At 41.7% G+C, this 22,635-nt stretch overlaps 1 protein-coding gene across 1 annotated transcript; it reads right to left on the bottom strand.

Moving 5' to 3' along the window:
• Window positions 1–1,690: 1,690 nt before the first annotated feature.
• Window positions 1,691–21,811, bottom strand: COLEC10 (collectin subfamily member 10). Its single transcript, XM_026055697.1, has 6 exons — window positions 21,362–21,811; window positions 9,240–9,311; window positions 6,965–7,036; window positions 4,882–4,935; window positions 3,593–3,688; window positions 1,691–2,087 (listed from the first exon to the last, which is right to left on the bottom strand). The coding sequence occupies exons 1-6, from the start codon at window positions 21,507–21,509 to the stop codon at window positions 1,696–1,698; spliced, it is 834 nt and encodes a 277-aa protein (XP_025911482.1). The 5' UTR covers window positions 21,510–21,811; the 3' UTR covers window positions 1,691–1,695.
• Between the last annotated feature and the right edge of the window lie 824 nt (window positions 21,812–22,635).

The following is a 22,635-nucleotide window of genomic DNA, read 5'->3' as shown; positions in this document are numbered from 1 at the left end:
AGCTAAATGGTTTGGAGGATTTTCCTTTTGAGGGCCAGGTTGAGTAAGCATGACTGTTGTCTGGTTGCTTTTGCCTTGTTTTATATAGCAGTAGAAGGGAGACCTGGAGCTAATCCTTTGCATCACTAGCTGACGGGACTGCCTTCATGTCCAGCTCTGAAGTGACCCTCCTCATATTCTCAGAGGAAGACTGTGGGCAACTGGTGTTTAGAGTGACCTGCAGGGTTCATTTACTGCATGTGACTGATGCTTTGCATTCTCCTCAACCTCCAGATATCTCTCCTTCCTTTTCTGTGTCAAGTTGGAAAGAAAATCTGGAGGCCTCTTGCAGAGGTCCTGGAGTTTCTCCTGACATCTCCTGTTGTGAGGAAAGGCAAGATTTTTAAGCAGCCTGAGGTAAGTCTAAGAAAAGGCTAGTTCTGAAGGCAAAATGGTTGTTGTATCTCAGCAGCACCCTGGACTTCAGAATGGTCCTGGAAATGCTGTAGAAGATGCCATGTGAGTGTGGGCTCTTCCAACACATGAAGGAAAGTACTCCTTCTGTATTAAAAATATATCAACATCTGATCCATTATGGACATACTGCCATGGAAAACTCAGTAGCCAGGCCCTGACAGCAAAGCCTCTTACTGCTGATCATTTGTGAAGAGTCCCACTGAAGTGTGTGATTAAGTTGCTCAACCACATGCAGTTCCAGGCTCTCGGAGGGTAAAGCACATTCTATGGCTGTTGGTGTTAAGCTGCTTATTATGTTGCAAAGGCACAGGTGATTTTTAGCATTAGACATCAAGCATCACTGGCTACTGAGTTAGGGAGTTTGCATGTTCCTAGAATGTGCATTGGTATAAATGAATCTGCATGTGCCTGTTTACAGCCTACAGCAATGATGCTTCCTTTATACAGTTCTCTTTGTGCTAGACTTTTCTATTTAGCAGCTTTTGGGGGACATCAAAAGTTAGAAGTGCTCCATTTATTCTCAAGTTGCATAAAAGCTGTTCAGACTTGACTGCAGAGGAACATCAGTGCCAGTGTTAAGTTAATTCCTCACACCTTAGACCAATCTGATGGATTGATGGAGTGGGAAGTAGAGATAAGTGAGTCCTTGTCTGCATATCAGGCAATATAATTGCACAGTCACAAGCAAAGAGGGTAACAGCTTTTCATCTAACTTTGAAGTTGGCTCTGCTTTGCATGGAAGATGGGACCAGATAACCTCCAGAGATTCCTTCCAACCTAAATTATTCTATGATTCTAGCAAAGGAAGGATTTTTTTCAAGAGAAACTGGAAATGTGTCCCTCCAGGTCTGAAGTCACCAGGGAAAGTATTGGGACTTCCTGTGCAAGTCAAAGATAAGTGGACTTTGTGAAGCACATCCRTAACTAGTATACCAATGAGTTTACTGTTTCTGTCATTAATGAAGTCATATTCACCTCTGTGTACTCTAAATTTGCCCAACCATCCTAAATTGCACATAAAAATGAAATATAAATTCACTATTGGCTGGATGCCACCTGCAGACCTGAACTGACTTTAGGGTCACTGTCAGCTAGCTCAGCAGTAGTTACTCTTCCTTTAACCCAGTGAAGTGAAAGCTGAACTGAGCCCTATCCTTTTCAGTCTGCTTTCCCTACAAAAGATGAATCATGAGGGGTTATTGTATGTACAGAAAGTGCCAGGCACATTCTGTGGCACTTTTATTTTCTCTTCTTGAGGAATTCACAGACAAAGTAGATGGTAACTTGGCACTCTGAATCATTCCACTCTCCTGTACTGAGCATTTCCACACAGTCCTCATGCCCAGTTGGGTCGTTTGGTTCTCCTTCCTTCCAATTACTGTAGTTCTGCAGTGAGGTGTTGTCTGCATACACAAACTGTCCTTCTTTTTCCATGTCATTCATCCCAATGAACGCTCGGAAGAGGCCGCTCTTGGAGATGTAGTCAGCAATCAGGGCATTAGTTGCTTCATCTTTAGGCATTGCTAGTGTTCCTCCTCTATCCTTGCAGTGGATCAAGGCTTCTCTGTAATTCTTCTCTTCTTTGACAATGTAATAGAATTTCTCATCTGTCTCTCTGATGCCTGCTATAACTTTAGAGGAAAAAAAAAATTGCTCAATGGCATTTCAACATATATTGAAGATGCTTCTGTTCCAATATCACAATGAGGTGATTTTTACACTGGAATTAATCAAAGGGAGAGAGGAAAAAGTGTTCCTGCAGCTGAACTTGCGATGAACAATGATGATTGGATCAGAGACTGATGCTGTTAATGGGAGTGATAAACATCTTACACAAGTTAGGACAAGAGCTCTTCAGTCCTGATTGGCATGCATCTTCTGAGACRCTTTAGTACTAGACATCACTGAAATAAAACCGATCAGATCAGGGCATGCTAAATGGACAATTAGCAGGGTCTAATTCTCAACCATCTCAGTTACTTTACTTTTTACTGAATACAGATTTAAAAGAGTGCTCTGGGATGGAAGTACAGGATTATGAATAGCTTTCAGGTCCTTTCCATGTAGAGGGAAGTCAATGTTTTTAAGTGTGATTGCTAAAATGAGAGATGAGTGCCATATTCTCAGAGCTGCTGTAGCCACTAAGCGTGCATTGACTACAAAGAGAGCTGTGGAGGCTCAGCAGCTTTAAAAGCCAAACTTCTCAAGCAACATCTATCCTAGTGAATTAAACAGTGCCAAGGAGCATTCCTGGGTACTGGAAGTTGATTGTCCTTGCTGCTAGATTGCTGGAATGGTCCCAGGCACAGATTTGGCTTGGGGCAACTAATACTTTCCAAAACAATTCAGGGCCTACCCTGGCACAGTTTAGGAGCTAGCAGAGGCCAGCGACCATTCCTGATGATGTGGCCATTCAGTTTTGTAGGATTTAATAATAAAGATGAGGGCTGCTCTACGCCAGTTGCCCACAGTGCCAGAGAATGATTCCAGACACTTTTAATTTACTGATATAGACCTAGTCCTAGAAGTGGTGCCCTTTCAAAGAGCAGTGTGATGTGGAGCCCTTTCTAAAAGCTTTGCTGTGCCAGGACATTTCCTTCCTTCCTTTCAGTAGGGACAGTTTACATTCTCCAGCTGACAGCACTGCCTACAAACATGACTCCTTATAACCCATGTCTTTGGGGTGTCGGTATCTCCCTTATTACAGGAAAAATCAATGCACTGAGGGAAACTCTAGGACTACCATACATGCAGCCCTCTGGTGCAGCAGAGAGGTCAAGAGATTCTTATCACCTTTTCTGGCACTTTGAGCAGCTTGGCACAAACTTTTTCCTTTTGTTGCCTGAGAGGCCACGGAGCCTAAAGGTGAGCCGTGCTGAGGCATTTAGCAATCTGTGCCATGTGCTTTTCATGATTCTTTCTATCGTACTATTGATCATTTCTGTATTGGTTTTGCTTTTATTCATCTGCTGCATGTGTCCTTGCAGAGGCAAGACTGTTTGCTGTATGTTTTAAGAGTGCCTCATATGACTGGGTCCTTTTCCTGGTACTGCTGTAAAACAGCAATGATAGAAGAACAGCAATGATAAATGTGATAGGAGCAAATAAAACATGTCAAGTACATGATGATGCTTACCGTTCTTTACAAACTTGATGGACGTGTTAAGCCGAGCAACATTGATATTCAGTTGTCCAACAACTCTGCGGTATCTTCCACAGTCACAGACTGTGCCTGAAGCAATACAAAGGACAGAGAATTCATCTGTTTAGGAGCATATGTGTGTGTGGAGGGTCAGCTGTAATCCACTTTCAAACCTTCTAAAGACTTGGCCTCAACTTGTGGAGAGCTAATCTCACCCTACCTTATTGGCCATACTCCTGTAGACCAAAGCACTCAATATTTTGCCTCTGTACACTCCATCGTTAACTTGCTTAAATATCCCTAAGTGTGAAAATGCATATGGAAGAGTCATAGTTTGCCATCTTCCACCCACCTGTATCAGTGTAGGATTTACACATCCTCTGCCCCTCTCATTGTTAATTCCATCGAGTTTTTCATCATGGTCTGAATGTCAAAGGTCTACCTGCATAACCGTAAACACCACTGATTCCTCAGCCTTCTGAAAGAAACAGCAGCATTCGTGAAATGAGGAACTGCTGTTTGCTCAGTGAAAGGAAATTTGTGAGTGTGCACAGAGGTAGGAGTGGAAAACCTTTGGGAGAGGGACCATGTTAGTGAAATGTTGCATGCCACTGTGGTACAGCAGAAATAATTTACACCAACTCAAATAATCAATAGCTTTCAGGTGCTGAAGGCCGAGTTGCATTTTTGTTGGTAAACTGAAATTTGACTTGGTATAGATTTTGTTTGTTCCTCTTCTCAGGGAGAGAGGAAGTTGCTGATGGTTTCCTATTCAGAACCAACTGGCATTGCCTATGAAATGTGTTAAAAATGATTACAGCTGTACATTCAAGGTGGGAAAACATTTAAGGTTATTAGTAGACTACAGATTATATTCTATCTAAAAAGACATATTCTTTTGTCCCCACTCTCCTATTGGGAGTTTATTAAAGGACTTCATTCCTTTGGTGTTCAGAAACTTTCTTCTAGTTTCCAATATAAATGTATTCCTGGTCTATTTGTACATGTTAGTTTTTACGTTATCAATCATTGTCCATTAATTTCCGTAACTCTTGTCCATCTTGTTGTGTATGTTGGTATTCATAGCCATCAGTCATGTCCCTACCCAGCCTCCATTTTGCTAAACAAAGCTTTTCCAGTCTCCTCCTGTTTGTTTCATCTATTCTGAAGTTTATGCACTCTGTAGGCCTCAGAATTTTGTGAAAATCAAATTCAAACAACCAACCCTGAAATCAAAGAACCAGCAGACTCAACCATTCTGAAGAGAAAGATGCATAATGTACCTGCTTTTCCCTTTTTTCCAGGCACCCCTGATAAGCCCTTGGCTCCTTTGTCTCCTGGATAAAAAGGAAGATATATTCTCAGATCTCAGACAGTGCACATGTTAGGAGAACATAYTTGAAACACCAGTTTAATAATATACTAATGGTCTGCTTCTGGTAGAAAACCCTGAAGTACTGTACTAGCAGGTGTGCCAAGTCAAACAACCCATGATTAATTCTGGTGAATGGAAATAAGGAGAACCCTTTAATAGCTAACCCACCGATAACGCAATCATCTTGTGTGCTGCTGGTTCCTGGTACCACTTGCTTTAAATATAAGCTACACAATGATCCTGGAAGGCTGAAAGCACTCAAGAAACCTGTGGGAGGGGAGACCTGGGTTCTCTGATTGCCTGACAGGACAGAGCCCTTTCGTGGATTCAATAGCTCCATGTCAGCATAAGGCACAAGATGAGGCTGATGTGCCCTAAGCCACTGAATTCATGTGTGCAGCATGGCAGCAGTTAGCACCTGCATGAAATGGGTTCAGTAAGGGTTAGCATTTCATTTCAGATACAATTCATGGAAATATGGTTTATTTTCATCCAGCTGCTTTCCCCTTGTTCTGTAGATCATCAAAATGATAGAAGTGCTTCTTCAGATGCTGTGCTAATATATAAAGGCAGGTGACCACCTTTTTTAAAAATTTCAGCTGTAATTTGGATCAGGAAATTCCCTGACTTTATCTGAAATTAATGTCAGCTTTACTTTTATGAATTTAAACCTTCAGAGGCCAAATAACATTCATACTTGCTTTCCTTGTTGATGGCTGTATTTTGACATGCTTTGTCCTTTAAATGGTTTTATTTTTTAAAATAAACCAGAAGTTGGCTGGCATTTTAATTAGCATTGCTTGATACCTTGCACGCTTACAAGCTGAAATTTCAGGGTTGCTTCATTAAGAACTTGAATGTTTAATAGTGGTAAATCTAAACAGTGACTGAGTGACCTTTTCTTCTCCAAAAATAAAAAATAAAAAGAAATAAGGAAAAGTATTCCAATTAGAAGGGGGTGATAAAGTGTACAGTCAGCTTGACAGGGAGATTAATTTATTTAAAGACTCAGARCTTTGGTTTACTTAAAGATAAGCAACCTGTGGGATTCTTAAATTCTAGTCTCCTTTGGTGACCGAAGAAATCTTAGGAGATAACTATCTGTGTCTTCAGTTGTCTAGGTACTTTTGAAAATTAGTCCCTCAGGCCAAATTCTTTTGTTCTTCTTTGATCCTGAGGCTGCCAGAGGCCATCAAAGGTTTACTAGAATACGTTGGCTTGAGAAGCTCTCTGGAGAAGTTGTTCCACCCGCTCACTGTATTTCTGGGTTGATGCACTGGTTAGAGACCACAGAGTTCCCCTTAGGTTAGTGGAATCCCTGCTGAGCTTTCAGTGCAGGTCTCCTGGCAGGAGGAATGTTTCTTCTTATCTCGCTCTTTTGGAATACCTAAGGGGAACGTCTGTGCCTCTTCTCAGGCTACTAGGGCAGTAATTTCATGACGTTACTATCCAGGTAGAGCCAGAGTCTACCTTGATTTGCAAGGAATAGTCCTGATTAAGTAAGCGTTCTCTTAAAAATCTTAAAATCATTTCTCTGCCTAGGTGTCTTGTGTGTCGCTTGCTCACATCTCCCACACCATTGCAGCTGACAAAATGTGGCATCCCAAACAGCAACGGAATATTGATTTARGGCCTTCAGTGTCTGAAGGAGAGACACAAATTTGCCTTTCTCTTTTAGAGCTCTCAGAGGATTTGTGCTACTTACTTCACAAGGGCCAGATTTCTCCCTTTCTCTTTTATCATCTAAGAGGATTGGTTTATTAGGTCATGTAGCAAATTATTTTAGCCAAATAAGTCTGATATATGCCAGGTGGGAAGTAAATCATAAACATTTCAGCTAGCTCTGGTCACCAATTTTTATGCATAAGTTTATTTGGAGAGCATTGATCACAGCCATTATTTGATATTACTGCATACCTGGAACTCTCACAAAACACATACTTCATTTGAGGAAAAAAAAAAAACAAGAAAATTACAAAACCAGAACTTACCCTTTCCACCAATTGGGCCAATTTTCCCAATCATTCCCTGATCACCAATATCCCCCCCAGTTCCTTTGTCTCCTGAGAGAAGAAATACAGGGAAAAGAGTGTGAATGGTTTCCGTCATTTCTTTCCCAAGACACTGTTCAGCTCTCTACTGCTGATAYATTTCCTGAGCTTTGCTGGTGCAAATGTAAGTCATTGACCCAAGTATGCTCATGTGAGTGTACATGGTAGGAGGAATAGTTTGGTATTAGGAGTAAGCCAGTCTCATGGGTAGCTGCTACCAAAAATGATGCTCCCATTTCTTCCCTATTGTAGCTCTGATTTCATATTTATTCCCTCTCCTTTGTACTGGTGCTTGTTGGACCTTAGAGGGAGCCAGTTCAGGAATAAACCCACAAAGAATAAACTACTTTTTTGGTGAAGTTAGCCATCTGTTGGGGTAGCAGCCTGAGCTGAACTGCTGGGGGGTCTCCGTGAAAACCCTTGCTGGCACAAGGAAAGCAGCGGGAATTCATGGTCAGCAATTGCATCCGTTTTGGTAGCAGCTTTCCTCTTTGCAATTTGCTGAGTTTCTTTCAATGCTGAACCCGCACCAGGTATGAATTTGTTGCATCCCAAGCATGGTGCCTAGGGCTCAAGCTGTAACTGCTTTAACTTTAGGAAGGTTTGCTAAGTGGAGCTCCCTTGCACCAACCAGATTTACTAAGGTGTTGCTGTCAGTCACTGTGTTATAAGTAACCACAGTCTTTTAGCAGGGAACAGGAATGTGACTGTAATGCCAGAAAACAAATGAGATTTGCAGTGACCTTGCGCAGGCAGTTTTCTAGTTCTCCCTCTCTCTCCCCCAAACACTCTCCTTTGCTCTGATGTATAAGTGGTTGCTTGCCTATTGCTTCAAAGTCTAAATAACTGGAGTTTTAAGGATGGTTGGGGAAGGATAGTTCAGATCTGTGCTACGGTAGAATAAAACAGTAGGACATTGCATGGCACTGTTCAAAAGCCCAGAAACGTCATATTTTACAGAAAATACAAAGTAAAACTACTGGTGAGTATTCAGATACTGATTTAACTTCACAGCCAAGCTAGTCTTTCTCTGTTTTTTTTTTTTCTTTTTTTTTCTCTCCTCTTTCTTTGTATCATGGGCAAAAGTCCTTGGTTCTTTCTTGAGGTAAAGTCCTCATGGCTTTGCTGGGAGTCCTTCTCAAAGCAGGACTGCAAATAAGGAGGTACTAGCTTTGCTCTTTGTGCCTTCCCAGTCCTCAAAGCACCAAGATAATGGATACCTTTTGGATTGATCAGTGGCTTATATTCTAAAGTAACTGGCTAATTACGAGATCCCAATTTAGGGAGTTTCAGTTTGCACACCGATGCTGAACGTCACTAAGATGCTTTGTAAATGGTTTGTTATCTGATCTCCTTTTATCTTATTTGATCTTCTCTTTAAGATAGGAGGCAAACTCACATGAATGTATATAGAAGTGAAAAATGTTTTCATTATAACAGTAGTAAGAGGATGGTTTTAAAGATTCTGTTCAAGTAAAAAMTTTCCTGATTAGTCTTAAAATATTAGACCACTGTCGAGGAAGAAAGAACACATATATGCATTAACATTAAGCTCTAATGATAAATGAAACTCTTGAGTTATGGCATGCAAACAAGGTTGACACAATAATGTCTGCTGTGTCAGAATGCTCTGCTCAGCTCATTATGTAGATGTAGGATATGTTTAATAGCGTCAAGTCCTGAGAAATCTTAGGCCCTTTGTTCCCAGCGCAGGTGCTGTTTGATCAGAGGAACTTCCTTTCTCAGTGTATGCCTCAGCTTGCTTATCTGCAAAACAGCGACAACTGAGACTGGATTTTGTTGAGCATCTTGATGTATTGCTCAGAAGTAACTCTCAAAATTCAATTTCACCTAAAGCATCATTTCACATGTGGAACAGTAATCTTTCTGGTTATACATGTGATCTGGGCAACTGATCAGTCTTCTGGATCTCAGTTGTGTTAGCCACTTGGGAGAGCAGCAGTAAATGTACTGATTTATTACATGACTATTTAAATTTATTGCCACCTGTAGCTGTCTTACATACCAGAAGGAATTGCACTAAATTCTCAGGAGCATTGTCAGGTTCACTGATTAATGTTTGACAAGTATTGTGAAATCCATTGGTACAACAGGAATGAAAAGCATTAAACATCACTGTTTTTATGCACTGGTACAGTTGTTGTGCATATTGTTATTCACATACCAATAATAGTCAACAAACCATTATAAATACCTTTTGGTCCTTTTGGTCCAACTTTTCCTTGTCTTCCTACTTCTCCTCTAGCTCCTTTTTCACCTTCATCCCCTTCCAAAGAAAGCAAAGCATCATGGTACATTTCACTCAGTGCAGTAAATGCAACTATACATCCTCAGACAGGAAAGTTCACATTTTCTTTTCCATTAATTTCTTTTTATTGTACATTGAAGCACTTAGTATGGCAGAAGTCTTGCCTTCAGTTTTTGACAGGTGACATTTGTATGTTAATATATTTATGTGTTAATATAACAAATATGTTTTGAAATTATGCCAGTGCTTTATTTTGAAATTTGCATGCACAGAATATCTGCAAGAAGTAAGTTCATTGCATTTATTACAGTGGTGCAGAGATTCCCACAAATGAGATCAAGGTCCTATTACACAGATTATTGTATGCACCTATAGTAAGAGAGAGCCTCTTACTGAACGGCTTACAGTCTAAAGGATCAAGACAGCAAAAGGTAATTGGAAAGAAATGTTATCTCCTTTCTTAGATGGCATACAATTTTGCTTGAGGTTATGTAGGAAATCTGAGGCACAACTGGAGCTGATTTTCTTATTTTCTGATTCTTAGTCTTGAGGCAAATCTCAGGAACATCTTTCCTCTTTTCTTGACAAACTCACTGGGGGAAAATGCTTCACCAAACAACCATCTGTGAATACAGGCAGCCATCAAAAGCCACTCCCTGTCTTCCCTACCATTCTCTGCAAAAAGGCTTGCAACTGGAGAGGAAGCAGTACCCCAATCCCAGTCCCAGTCCAGGATCTCACGTGTGAGTGGCAGTCAGTTGTATCTAACACCTGCAGCCCAGAAGGGAGAAGAGGCTGCAGTTCAGGGCTTGGGGAGCCAAGGGAGGGAAGTCTGTCTGAATGTCAACATGACCAGCATTATGTGACAAGACCAATACCCATCTCACTGACTGCCTGCTAGAGAGTCTCCAGCCCTGGCTGAAGGTGTTCAGGGAGCTAACTGTGCTGAGGGTGACTGCTGCCCAAGCAGCCGCTTACAGCCACCCAAGAACAGTGGTGTAAGGGTCACCGGAACCAAGGGCAGCATCAAGGACCACTCATGAAGAGCCACTAGCAGTTCTGCCCTGCACAGATTAGTCTTGTGCCTTTCAAGCCCATTTATATGTTTGACCCCTATAATATCCTATGGCAGAGTTCAATGATTTAACTATATGCTGGGGGAGAAAGTGGCTTTCCTTGGTTGTTTTCAGACTGATGGTTTCATTGAGTGTCCTCTCACTCTTGTTCTGTGAAACATACTGCCCACTCATTCCTGATTTACTTTCTTAGCCAACAGGTAGCATATCATGGGCTGTTTTATGGGGCGATGAGAGTTGAGAAGTGGTGCACATTAATTGCAATATATAAAATGTAGTAGTAGCTCTTTCGCTCCCCTGCACTCATGGAGTCATGGAGACTGGTCTGAGTCTGTCCCTGTACATCAAAACAGATGCTAGCTTTAGGACTCCCCTGTGGAGGGGGAGTAGTCCTAACTGAGGTAGATAAAGGGCTGTACTTCAGTCTGAATTAGAAGGAGGAAGCATTTGCTACAGGGAACGACAAGAAAACCTCTGAGGAAACATGACATCTGCTGTGTGTGCTCGTTCACTCAGGCACTTTATTTATTTTTAACAGCAGCTGCCACAGGACAAATTAGGAAGAGAAAGGTTATAAGCAGCCAACAATAGAACATTTAAACATCTTTTTATTTTCACTGATTCTTCAAAGATGCTTGATAAAGTCAGTATATACTTCCAAAAGCCAAGCTCCTTAAAAATCCAGATGGAGCTGTGGGTCTGAACTTCAAGCTCATGAAAAGATGCGTACTTATACTGGGGTTATTGTCTAGAGGTCATCAAATAGCAGGAAGCCAGAGAATTTACAGGTTAATTTTGCTGTTGACCTCAGTGCTAACATTTATGACTGAGAAACCAAGCTATTGTGCTTTCCAAGCCCATCTGTGAGACCTTTGAGAAAACTGTAAGAATCATTTATCAGTAGTTTGGAAATTCAGAAAAGATTCCCAGAGGCTGACAAAGAGCTCGTGAAACTAAACTCCAAAGGAAGGTTAAGGGCTGATGGGATCATGGTCTGCAAGCCTGTGCAGGGGGAAGAACTGTGTGATAATAGAAAGAAAGCATGATGTGATTCAAAGGCTGGAAAATGAAGCTGGATGAGTTCTGACTAGAAAAGTAGTATTGGGATATTTAACAACCGGAACATGCTCTCCGGCAGGAGAGGGAGATGTAGGAGGCTCTTCTTCACTTCCAACTTTTACCGGTGAGATGAATTCCTTTATATAAGACATGCTATAATTCTGGGTTTGGTATAGGAAATGTTGAGGGAGTTTCTTTGGCCTGTGTCCTGTAGGAGAGCAAACCAGATTCCTGCAAACTTCCAAACCATGGAAGGGCCTGTCACCTTGGCGAAATCCACATCGCCTCTGTCAGTCTGACTAGACACATCCCCATGGCTTTCAGACTGCTCTGTAGGGTTAAGGGCTCTAGAGAGACTGTTGTTTTCTGCAGAAGCGGTGTGGCTCTGTGCAAGAAAGATGCTTTGTTTATAAGAGACATTGCTTAGACAATTAGTCTTAGAAATAGAGCCCTGTAAAGAATATCAATATACCGCTAGATGCAGCTGTGATTACTTACTAGAGATTTTTTTTTTCCAATCTCATATACAACAAGTAGAGTCATTAAAAGCTGCAATGCTTTTTTTTTTTKGGGGGGGGGGAGTCTTTAGAGCAAGCTTTTCACACACTCGGCTGTCAGAGATTTAGCTAGATTCCTATGTATGGGCCATTAGACTGAGAGCTGATAAATGGGGTAAAAGTTGTGGGGAAAGCCTTTCAGAGATTAGAGAGTGTCTCAACTTTTTGGTATTGATTTGGTATTATTGATAATACCTGATGTATAGTCCCAGGTTTTGTGGTCCCTCTAAAAGCCTGCAGGAGAAGGAAGTAAGTTCTATTGCCCATTCCATCTTGACGTAAAGCAGCCTACCACCCTATGCCTTCATTCCCCTACCTGGGAAAAGGGGGGAAAAAAATAACATGCCTATCTGTAAAGAGAGAAAGAAGATCCTATTCTTCCCATTTTACATCTGAGAATGGGTAGACCATTACAAAGCAAGGGTAGAAGCAAACAGCATTATTTAGTGGTACCATTTCATTGTTAATTTAAGACTGGATTAACTCCAGTGTTTGATAATACGGCGTTATAATTATATGTCCGTTGTGTCCCCCGTTAGCTGTTGTGTGTAGTAATCTCAAATTTTGGCAAAACATATGAACTGTTGGGTTATGCTCCCCCCTTGTGGTTGCGCATTAATTTGCAACGAGGCAGGAAGGGTTGTAGGAGGTTTGCTGAGTTTGTTTTGGGCAGGGGCTGAGTTGGCTTTGTCTCTAATTTATAATAAGCACATCTCCCTTCCTCTTGGGACTTCATGTGGACAGGCCATCCCACCGTATTAGCCACTTCTTTGTAATCTGCCAAAAAATTGAGTCAAAATCCTGGCAGTACTTTGGATTGGGCTTGGGAATTTTGTGCCACTGTGCTTTGTACAACATAATTTGTTTTACGGGAAAAACCCTCAGATCCCTGACAATGAGCTTAGAGTCTATATCCAGAGTTTAAAATCTCCTTTGTGCTGCTGACCATTTGAGGAAGTGACAGGTTCAGTTTTTTCCTAATTAGCTGATTGTCACTTTAAAACTATGGTTGCAAGGGAGTCAGATAAGGCACTGCACTGGCACTTGAAACACGGATGAAGCAGTTGGAGCTGGTAGCTGAAGAATGGCCATGTCCTCTTTTGTTAGTATTCCCTCAAGCTGATTCACTTCTGTGTCACAGATTTAAAATATCAGACTATTAAAATGAAAACACAGATCAATAAATTACTAGACTCTTTCAGCTTAGGACTGTGCAAGACAGAAGGAAAGCAAAAGCCATGAGTAGTAAATGACTTTCACTGTCATTTGAACATTTTAATTTTAAGTGAGAGGGAACAAACTGAGTCTTTTCTCCTCCTGTAAAAAAGCTTAGGAAAATGGTGAAGATATAATAATCAATAGGATTTTTAGGCCACGGAGAGGGTCTCTGCTGCTTTAGGAGTTTCATTAAACAACACAATATTGAGAAGTTACATTCAGTAAGAATTTCATTAGTAAGAATTTACTAACCTTCAAGTGGCTTGTATTTCCCTGGTGAATCTTTTGTTGGCAATTTATCTGGCTCGTATTCATGAATGGAGGAAGTTATCAGGTTAAATTGTTCACATATGTTTAGTGACTCCCCAAGTCTTGTGATTAAGGACTAACCCCAGTTCTTGGAGAATCAGCATGTAACCCCTGGGGTTTACAGAGTCCACACTTATCTGTAGAAGCAGGCTTGCATCTGGATGAGAGCAAGTCTGCAAGTTGTATAAAGACTAAAGCCAGGAGAAGACTCCTAAGCAGATTTATGCATTCATTTTCCTCTGGGAGCATGAAAAATGCCTGGTCTTTTCATTCAGAGCTCAGCTGAGAGACTCCCTGGTTCCACCCATGGTTTTACTGATACGGTTCTCCAGGTGAGCTGACAAAGTCTTGTCCTCAGGTTAGCTCCCAATCCTGTCTCCGGATCAAAAATACTACATAAAGATTAGTGCTCTCTAAGGCTCTCTTTCACAGTGAATCAGTAAAATTGTTTCCTCTGAAGCAAAAGACAAACAAAGACTGTTCACTGTAGAGACCCCTCCCAATATGCAGTATGGGTTAGACTGTCTCAAGTTTAGCTCCCTGCACTCTGTGTTCACCTCTGTCCCAGCAGGCTTTGCACATACCACAGCCCTCTATGCCTTCCTCCATGCTCCAGGGCATACTCACTCTTTCTAATGATAAAAACATCACTTCTGGTGGGCTGCAGCACAGCCTTCCTCCTGCATCAGATACTTGAAATGAAAAAGCCCACCACTAGATAATGATAAAAACACCTTGAGAAGACCTGGGGCCAAGTGCAGTGTGGGCATGACCAATATGCTTTAAGGGGGGAGAGAAGACTAACCTTGATCACTGTGGACACACCACTTTGCACTAAATGCCTTGGAAGCCAAGGATCGCTCCCTGGAGTAGATGCGTTTAGTATTCCAGATGTAGCCCACCTCCCACTACAAAGTCATTGTACTGAATCTTATGTCGTGTTACCCTATGATCRTGTATTAGGCTGTTCTGTTCAGCTTCATGCAGCTTTCTCTTTCTTTCCCAGAGGGGATAATGCCCTCTACACAAGTAGGATTTGGGAGGTTCAGGGGAAAATTCCTCAGTTTTGCATCATGATATTTCCTTTTTTCTCTCTCATGTCTTTCTCTCAACATGGCTGTCACCTCAGGACATCTTCCAAGGAGGGCAATTCACATGATGAACTGCCCCATTCTGACCACTTGCTACATGGAGGCCCCTGGTCGCTTTAGTTTAAAGTGGGTGTTCAGGTTTCATGGTTTTCTAAAAGGCATTGGTGTCCCTAATGCAGGAATGTTCTCTGCTGAAGGAGTCAGAGAGTTGAGGTCTTGCTAAGTTTCTTGGATGAAGCTACCCTACCCAGAAGATGCATAAAAGAACTGACCAAAAGGACAGGTGCCCTCCAGGGGAGGATGTGCGTAACAGAGGTTGGTAAAATACCCCAGCCATTGCCAAAACATCCTTGTGCTTGGCTATGTGAATCAGAACAGACAGAAAGGTGACACACACATGCAGGTTACTAAAAAGCCTTTGTGTGCCTCAAGTAGTTGATCTACATTGTATTTTCCTGATATTTCTCAAACTGAGATAGCATTACTATTTGGGATTCAGAGAGCTGTGATTAAATGATAACCACCACAGCTCCTTCAAACCAGAATTTCTAATCTGGGCTTTTAGCTGTTCCATGGCAGCTGCCTACACAGTGAATGTGTTGACAAGGGCTATGTTTCATGCTCATAGTACTGCTTAGGCGACATACAGACCCTTCCCATCTCCACAGACAAAATGTGAAGAGTTCAGGTGATGCAGCCTTTCCTGAATATTAAAATAAAGGGAGAAGAGTGTGTGCATAATTCTGAAGCTTTAAGACTCCTCCAGGAGCAACTGAATACCTTGTGCTCCTGGAGAAGCTCTGCAGATAGCCACAGGATTAGCTCGCATCTACTAGGCTTTATACACATCTTGCATCTTCAGTATGCAACGTGCAGGCACTAAGTAACCCTGAGCACACTGTGAAACTTTACAGCACTTAGGCATGTACAATCTCTATTGAGAGGTTTAGTCACTAGAGGGAGTTGCTGATTCCAAGAAATAAACAACTCTAGCCTAGTTTGTCTTTCCAATGTACAAGCATGTCACAACTACGTCAAGAAAGCCTCAAGACTTCGTCTAATTTCACTTTCAGTGTTTTTCAGAATTTCCAGTGGGGACTGTTATTTTCAAGCTATGTATGGCTAGTGAGGACAGGATTTCTTGTCCTGTCTTGGAGTTAAATGACATCTTCTGCCTAGAGCTGATCTGACACAATGTCCTCTTCCCCATCCTTCTTCCTCCCACCAGCTCCCAGCACCTATCTGCACACTTCTCCCCACTGTACACAGTTCTGAACACTCTTCTGACCCTGTGTTGAATAAATTTAACTCACTAAACAGAGGAATATTAATAAGGCAGGTATATATTTTTAGGTGAGCTGAATTGGCTCAGTGAAAGGTCTAGTAACATCAGAGGCAGCACAAGGGTGGAGGTAGGACCATATGGTCAGAGAGGGGGAAAACAAAGGAGAAATTGGACCTCCACTTTTGGCAAAAAGCTGACAGACCTGTTCAGCTGTAGTGTATACATTCACCCGTAGCTACTCTTCCCAGATGCCCTGCAGGGAACATGTAGTGCTCTGCAAATTGCACCATGAGAAATAGAAGCATTTTCTTTGCAAGTTCTTGGACACATGTTGTCTTTCTTCACCCAGCTCCAAGTCAGACAACAGGCACTGTCACTTCCCATAGTGAAAGGGAAAGAATCGTCAAGAATAATTTGGATTCTCTGCTCACTTTTCCACTTTCCATTTGTACATATCCATTGACTTTGGTAGAAATACCRTCATCTTCTGTTGCATTCCATTAGCCAGATCCTAGTATGCAGTGTGTTCAGTGAAGCGCTGCTGACTTGTGTCATTTGAGAATGTGAGCCTTTGTGGATGAATGGACATGTATTATTTCCTTAATAACACAGAAATAATTTAAATATTGGCCCTGATTCTCCTTTCACTTGAGCTGCCCTGATTTAATTTTCTCAGCCTCGTTCCCCTGCCATTATGACATGATCTCAAAGACCCATGGGTTACTGCGGCTTGAACAGGGAATCAGACCAACAATGATATGAAATACAGACCCATTATATTTTGAATTAATCTTTTAAGTGCCCACATATATGCTTTATAGCTCAGGCTGATAAATGTCAAAAACTAAATATATGCTAAAATATATGAAATCTAAGATACATGAAAAACAGAATTATGTGTTGAAATTAAAGGGCTCTTCAGATCAGACATGAGGCGCTAAGAGGGAAGCTTAGTTATAGGTTTGAACAGCCTATAGGATGTGGTAAGGCATTTTATATTTTCGGAAGGAAATGTGGATAGTGGCATATCTGGTTTCTGAGAAAGTTTGAGATTTTCCAGGGGTGGAATTGCGTAAACGCAATTAAAGCTGAGAGATGGACAGCTATACTGGAGACCACAGTCAATGCTATTTTGAGGCGCCAGCCAATGTCATAGAGTTTATAGGCATCATTTGTCAGAAATAATAATAAGGAAACACTTTACAACTGAATTGCTATGGGGAAACTCCCAGTATTCTTCAGATTTCATTTCATTCCAGTTTCTCATCCTGGATCTGATTCAAGGCCTTTCAAGTTCCTGTGTCTGGATTTCAAAGGAAATTAATTGGGACCTGGGACAGCTAGCAAGATCTAGAGTCAGTCTTCTGAAACCCTGAGCTCCCCCAAATCCACAAGAAACCAACCATAGCCTTGTTCTGCACGTCCACGAACTCAGCCCCCACCGCTTCCCGTTGTTGCCTCTCTCCTGCTTCTAATAGGAGTTGAGAAGTCAAAGTTTTGGGCTCTGTGCTTATTTCTGCCCTCACATTGAGGTGTATTGATTTAATCCAGCCAGGTCAGATCCTACTCTCATTTATGTCAGCTTCACAGCAGGTTAGGCAAAGCTGAGCTTGCTGCCTCAAGGCTCGGGCCGGGCCATTCCCCGCTGCAATGGAGGAGGAAGTGAAGAAAGGGCAGAGCTGGAACTGAGCCAAAGGGAAAGCCCTGGAGAGCAAGGCCAGTTATTTCCGCTGCTGCCAGAGGACAGACCCACAACTGGTGCTTTTGGTCTCACAGCTTCAGCTGCCTCCCCAATTCCTCTCTCAGCAACAGCCAGCCTATCTCCAGGCTGGGGAGGGTGGAAAGTAAGTGGTGGAGCCATGACTAATTTTGCTAGCCCAAGCTCTTGGCTGCCCTAGGAAGTTCGTTGTTTTGTTTATGTTCGATCTGGTTCTGTTTGTACTGAAGGAGTTGGCCAAGTACAGAATTTGGCCTTTATTGTCCTAGTTACTCAGCCATGGATAAGCATTACTTAACATGACTTTTCAGACATCCTGTGCCAAAGTGCTSTAGCTAAATCCAACCTGTTCATAAATGTCTCGGGTCAGACACCAAAAATCACTAGTTACAAATACTGAAAAGCTGTTTTGGTCCAAAGAACAGACTTTTTATAGAGCTATGAATGTCTTTTAGGCTGTAGTGGAGGCATGTTTCCTAGAGAATTTCTATAAGGGTTCTAGAAGATGCCTCACAGATTTCTATGTTTAACTTCTATATAATCATGTTTGCTATGTAACTCAAAAGCTTTCTCAAGAAGACTGGACAAGGCAGCCATGGCACTAGGCCTATGTTTATTAAAAAGATTGCCCTTGTTTTGAAAAGTAAGCTGAGCATGACTTAGAAAAGAAAACCAGGAGAGGAGTGCCAGCTTTTGCTTTTTTCTTTTTCTTTCTTTTTTCTTTTTCTGGAGCGCATGTTTACAAAATTTCGTTGCATAATTCTTTAAAAATAGACGTCAACTTGCGTTTATTTGCACTAGTGGCTGGAAAGCAGCAGACGGAGGGAACTGCAAAGTGCTTGGTTTGTATCCCTCATAACCACCAGAGGTCAGACTTTAACTCCTATTAATTTGTAGTACTGAACAGCTTTAATTCAGACTGGCCATTATCATAGAAACTGGAAGTGCAGAAGACTTAGAGGATGTTTGCTCCATTCCTCCTGTCCTGGCAGAATGTATCCTTCCAGAGTATTTTCATGCTCTTTGTTAGGCATAAAGGCCTCTGGTTTTGCCTCACATGATTTGAGAGCTGCTAGGTCCGTCACGACTGGTATGGAGGCTTTCCTGATATTTGGCCTAGAATCACCCTTTCTTTTCATCCCATCACTCATATTATACTTCTCTTGTTAAGCCTCAGGTATGAATATAAGAAAAAAAAATATTTTTGAAGGGGGAAGATTTGGCTTAGGCTAATTAACTTAGACAAGTTTTACATGGGTGATGTAAGAAATGACCTGTTTTCAGGACACTAATGACCCTTTTCGATCAGGTGATTTTCACAGGGAGCATCCAGAAAGGTCAAGTTCTTGTTCTTATAACAACCAAGAATGCCTAGATGATGGAGTAATGTAACTTCCAGTAGTGCAAGAAATATAGGCTTATGAKGTTTGAGTCTCTCCAAACACCCTCACTACTCCCTCAGCTTCCCCTTCTCCATTGCACTGTGTGATGGGAACAGCAGTATAGCTGCTGGATTGTACTGGGGTCAGTCCCACTTGTAGCTCACGAACTGCATCTAGCCCATGGGACAATTCTTCCCACCACTGCCTTGCACTGGGATAGTAGATGAGTGAGGAAAGGATTTATAGACAATGTAGGAAGTTTTACAGCTATTGAATACCTTTTAATCCCTGCACTCCTATGTGCTTAGTCCCATTAGACGCTTCCACGTCCATGTGGAAGGAGGAAGTTGCCATGACAGGAATCTGGCCTGCAGTGATGGAAAGAGCTGACCAACCTACTGTGAGAGCCCGGCTTTTCCATCTCGTGAGATCACCGCTGTGTTCTGCCATAGCTGAAGACACTGAGCAGATGGGGGTGATGAAACTTGTGCAGGGTGGGTAAAAACCTGTTTTCTGAAGAATGGTGGATGAAGGAGTACCACAGATGTAGCATGGAAAATAAAACTTACAGCGGTAGAAGTCACAGAATTGTTCCTTGTCAGGGTTAAAATCTGAGCAACGAAGTTTGCCTGTGGCTGTGGCGTGGTCCTAGTCTGGGTATCCTGTGTCCTGAGTACTCAGACACAAGACAGATAGAGGAAGACTGGCAGCAGGAGACTTTCTTCTGCCATGTTAGTCAACATCTTTGACTACAAGGGACGCTGGAGGAGTAACAGGGTAGTTCACACACCCAGATTGCTCAGGCTTTAGTTGCTCGGGTGACTGGCAGTCAAAACTACCAGTGCTATTGACAGCCACTTACAGCTCTCCTGGATGAGCTCAGATCAGGTAGGAAATGATGCTATGGATTCATATCACTTAGACTGCAAAATGTACTTGATGACCTGAGATGGATTTGAGCCAGTAATTTGGAGGTGTTTTGCTCRATACCTCTTTACCAATCATGGATCTTGGGCATGGTAATCTAATTTTAAAGCAGTAGTGGGGACCCTGCCAATATACTGTTTGGTTTTGCTCTTTTTCTGGTGTCAGCCAGGAGACAATAGGACTGATAATGGCTAAATTCAGACTTTCTCAGTGAAACACTTGCAAAGAGCAACAATGTCTAACCTTTAAATGCTCCCTATCCCAGCTAGATCACAGAAAGCAGCTGGAGTCCTAACTACTCTTGTGTTGTCACGAGACCGCCTCATTAGCCCTGTGACTGTTAAACACGATTCTGTCAAACTTTCATCTCCAGCCTTCCATTATTCAGATATTAACTAAACAAACTCCCACTAGCTCCCTTGGGGATCATTACATCTCTCTGCATTTATGCTGCAGCAGCAAAAGTTTAAGCTTGGATTGTAATCATAAAAATTAACTTGCTGATTAAAGATGGTCCTTTAAGCAATGTGCCTTTGAATAATCCATCATAAAAACAAATGAGTCTGTAGCAATACTTTGACTTGATAATCTCTTTTGTGTTTAAAATTTAAATCAGTTGCATTTTTTTCACTCAGTTTTTAGCCTATAGAAAAATACAATGAATTACTAAAAAGAAAGCCATATTTTGAAGTGCACTAGTCATGGTCTAGAATATATATTTTATGTCTGTCACTGCAAGATAGATTTGTATGTCATGGACCTAGTTCTTGGCTGATATTCCCTCCAGGCAATTCCACTGACGTTAGTTGTGTTACACAAAAAGTAAGTTAATGCAGAAAATTTGGTTTCAGATATTTGGAAAGTGTTTTGAAGATAAAAGAACTGCACATGCAAGAGCTGATCTAATTCTCGTTGAGGTCTATAGTGAAGGTCCTGTTTAATTCACTGGGAGCTGCTGCTGGATCAGGTCTGATAAATGCAGCAGAGCTCCGTTTACAAATAAGCATTTGGAAATAATGACAGTACAGTCATTTTAAATACTGCATACATCTCCCTACCTACAGATCCAAAGTGAACCATTAACATTTCACAATAGGTGCTTACTTTTAGACAAATCCACTCAATTTTTGGCTGCTAACTGTGCTCGTTGTGTGATAAATACAAGAAGTAGGAGAAGATTTATGTGGCTGCAGAAAGATGCAGAAGGATACCTCTAACTTATGTGAGAATATTTGAGACTTTTCCTAAAAATAAAGAAAACAAATTCAAGTCTCCTTGCTGCATCACTTTTCCCCCCTCACAGTTTCCCTTTTCTAGATGTTTGTACAGTCTGCAGTAATTTAGATTTTTCATCCCCAGCCAATGCAACAAACCCTCCATGTCTCTATTTTAAAAAATCAGCGTTCATCAGTACTGGTCTCAGCATTAACAACCTAATATTCCTCACCTTTTGGTCCAGGTAATATAGTGTGTGTCGAGCAGACATCTGTTGTAGGTCGATTGTCAACATCGAAACCAAAAATCTGAACTTGGAAAATAAAAAGCACTACTAGGGTCCCATATTTCCTTAGCCGTTGTTCTTTCTTGCTGCTCATCCTTGCAGCTTCTCAGGAAATGCCTTTCGTTGTTACAGTCTTTAACAAATGCAGCCAATACAAAAATAAATGCTCCACTAACTGAAGCAGTGCAAAGAATTGGGAGTTACATGCTAGAACAGCTAAATAAAGTGAAGAAGAGAGTTTGACAATGCTCTAGTTATTTCTGTCCTGCACATTATCCAGGATATTTATTTAACAGTGACAGCTGTTTATTCCAGTTTCTCTCTTATCTGTGAGATGTTTTGCTCCTTTTGCCATGGAAAAATTCTTCAATATATGGGGATATCTCTTTTGTCATTTTTTTTTCCTTTCAGCAGAGACTCTTCATACACCGCTTTACACTTACTCAAGAGACAAAAAAGACTTCAATATTGTAACTGTGTGAGTACTAATTAGTTATAGGATACTTGTGGCTGGTTCTGTGCTAAAAGAGTAACATAGATTCCTTATAAAGTATAAAGAGACATTTCTATGAAAACTTTCCTCCAAGGAGACCTTTAGTGACACTGGAATAGGTGTGGGTCTGCTGTGGGTGGAAGTCACAGGGACTATTTGACACCTTCTGGCTGCCGTGTGCTGTGCAGCAGGGCCTGAGAGTGGGGGCTAAGTTACCAGTGGGTCTCTGAGCCAGAAACCCAGGAATGAGGGTTTTATGCGTATAGCTTTCTCCACAATGGTTGCTGCAAGCCCAGTTTATGTTGGTAGACACAGTACAGAAGGACAGACATCAGATTTGAAGCGACAGAACAAGATGAGCTTGAGTACCTTACTCCCTTACCACCTTGTGCCTCTGCCTGCTGTTTCTAACTGGGAGAGACCATATATCAGGCTAGTAGTGTAGCAGAGCTCCCAAGGTCACATTGTTTCTGCTCTTTTTCCTGGGTTGTCCAGGAGGTTGTTCCTGGTTCATATCTGCATAAGGTAGGCTATCAGTTTTTCAGTTGGCTGCTGCGACTTTACAACCCGGTGTAGGAGCCCTCCTGGATGAAGGAACAAGTAGCATGCAACACTGCTATATGTCCTCTTGGAAGGAACTGTGACAGATATTCATCCCTGTGCAATCCCTTCCTAGAAAAGACTCTAGCTTTTGATGAGGGAGAACACAGTAACCAGGGACAGCAGA

The sequence above is a fragment of the Apteryx rowi genome, unplaced genomic scaffold (assembly GCF_003343035.1).
Source record: "Apteryx rowi isolate R43461 unplaced genomic scaffold, aptRow1 scaffold_125, whole genome shotgun sequence".
Taxonomy (NCBI): Eukaryota; Metazoa; Chordata; class Aves; order Apterygiformes; family Apterygidae; genus Apteryx; species Apteryx rowi.
Note: the sequence above shows the minus strand (reverse complement) of the source record. Positions and strands in the feature narration are given on the sequence as shown.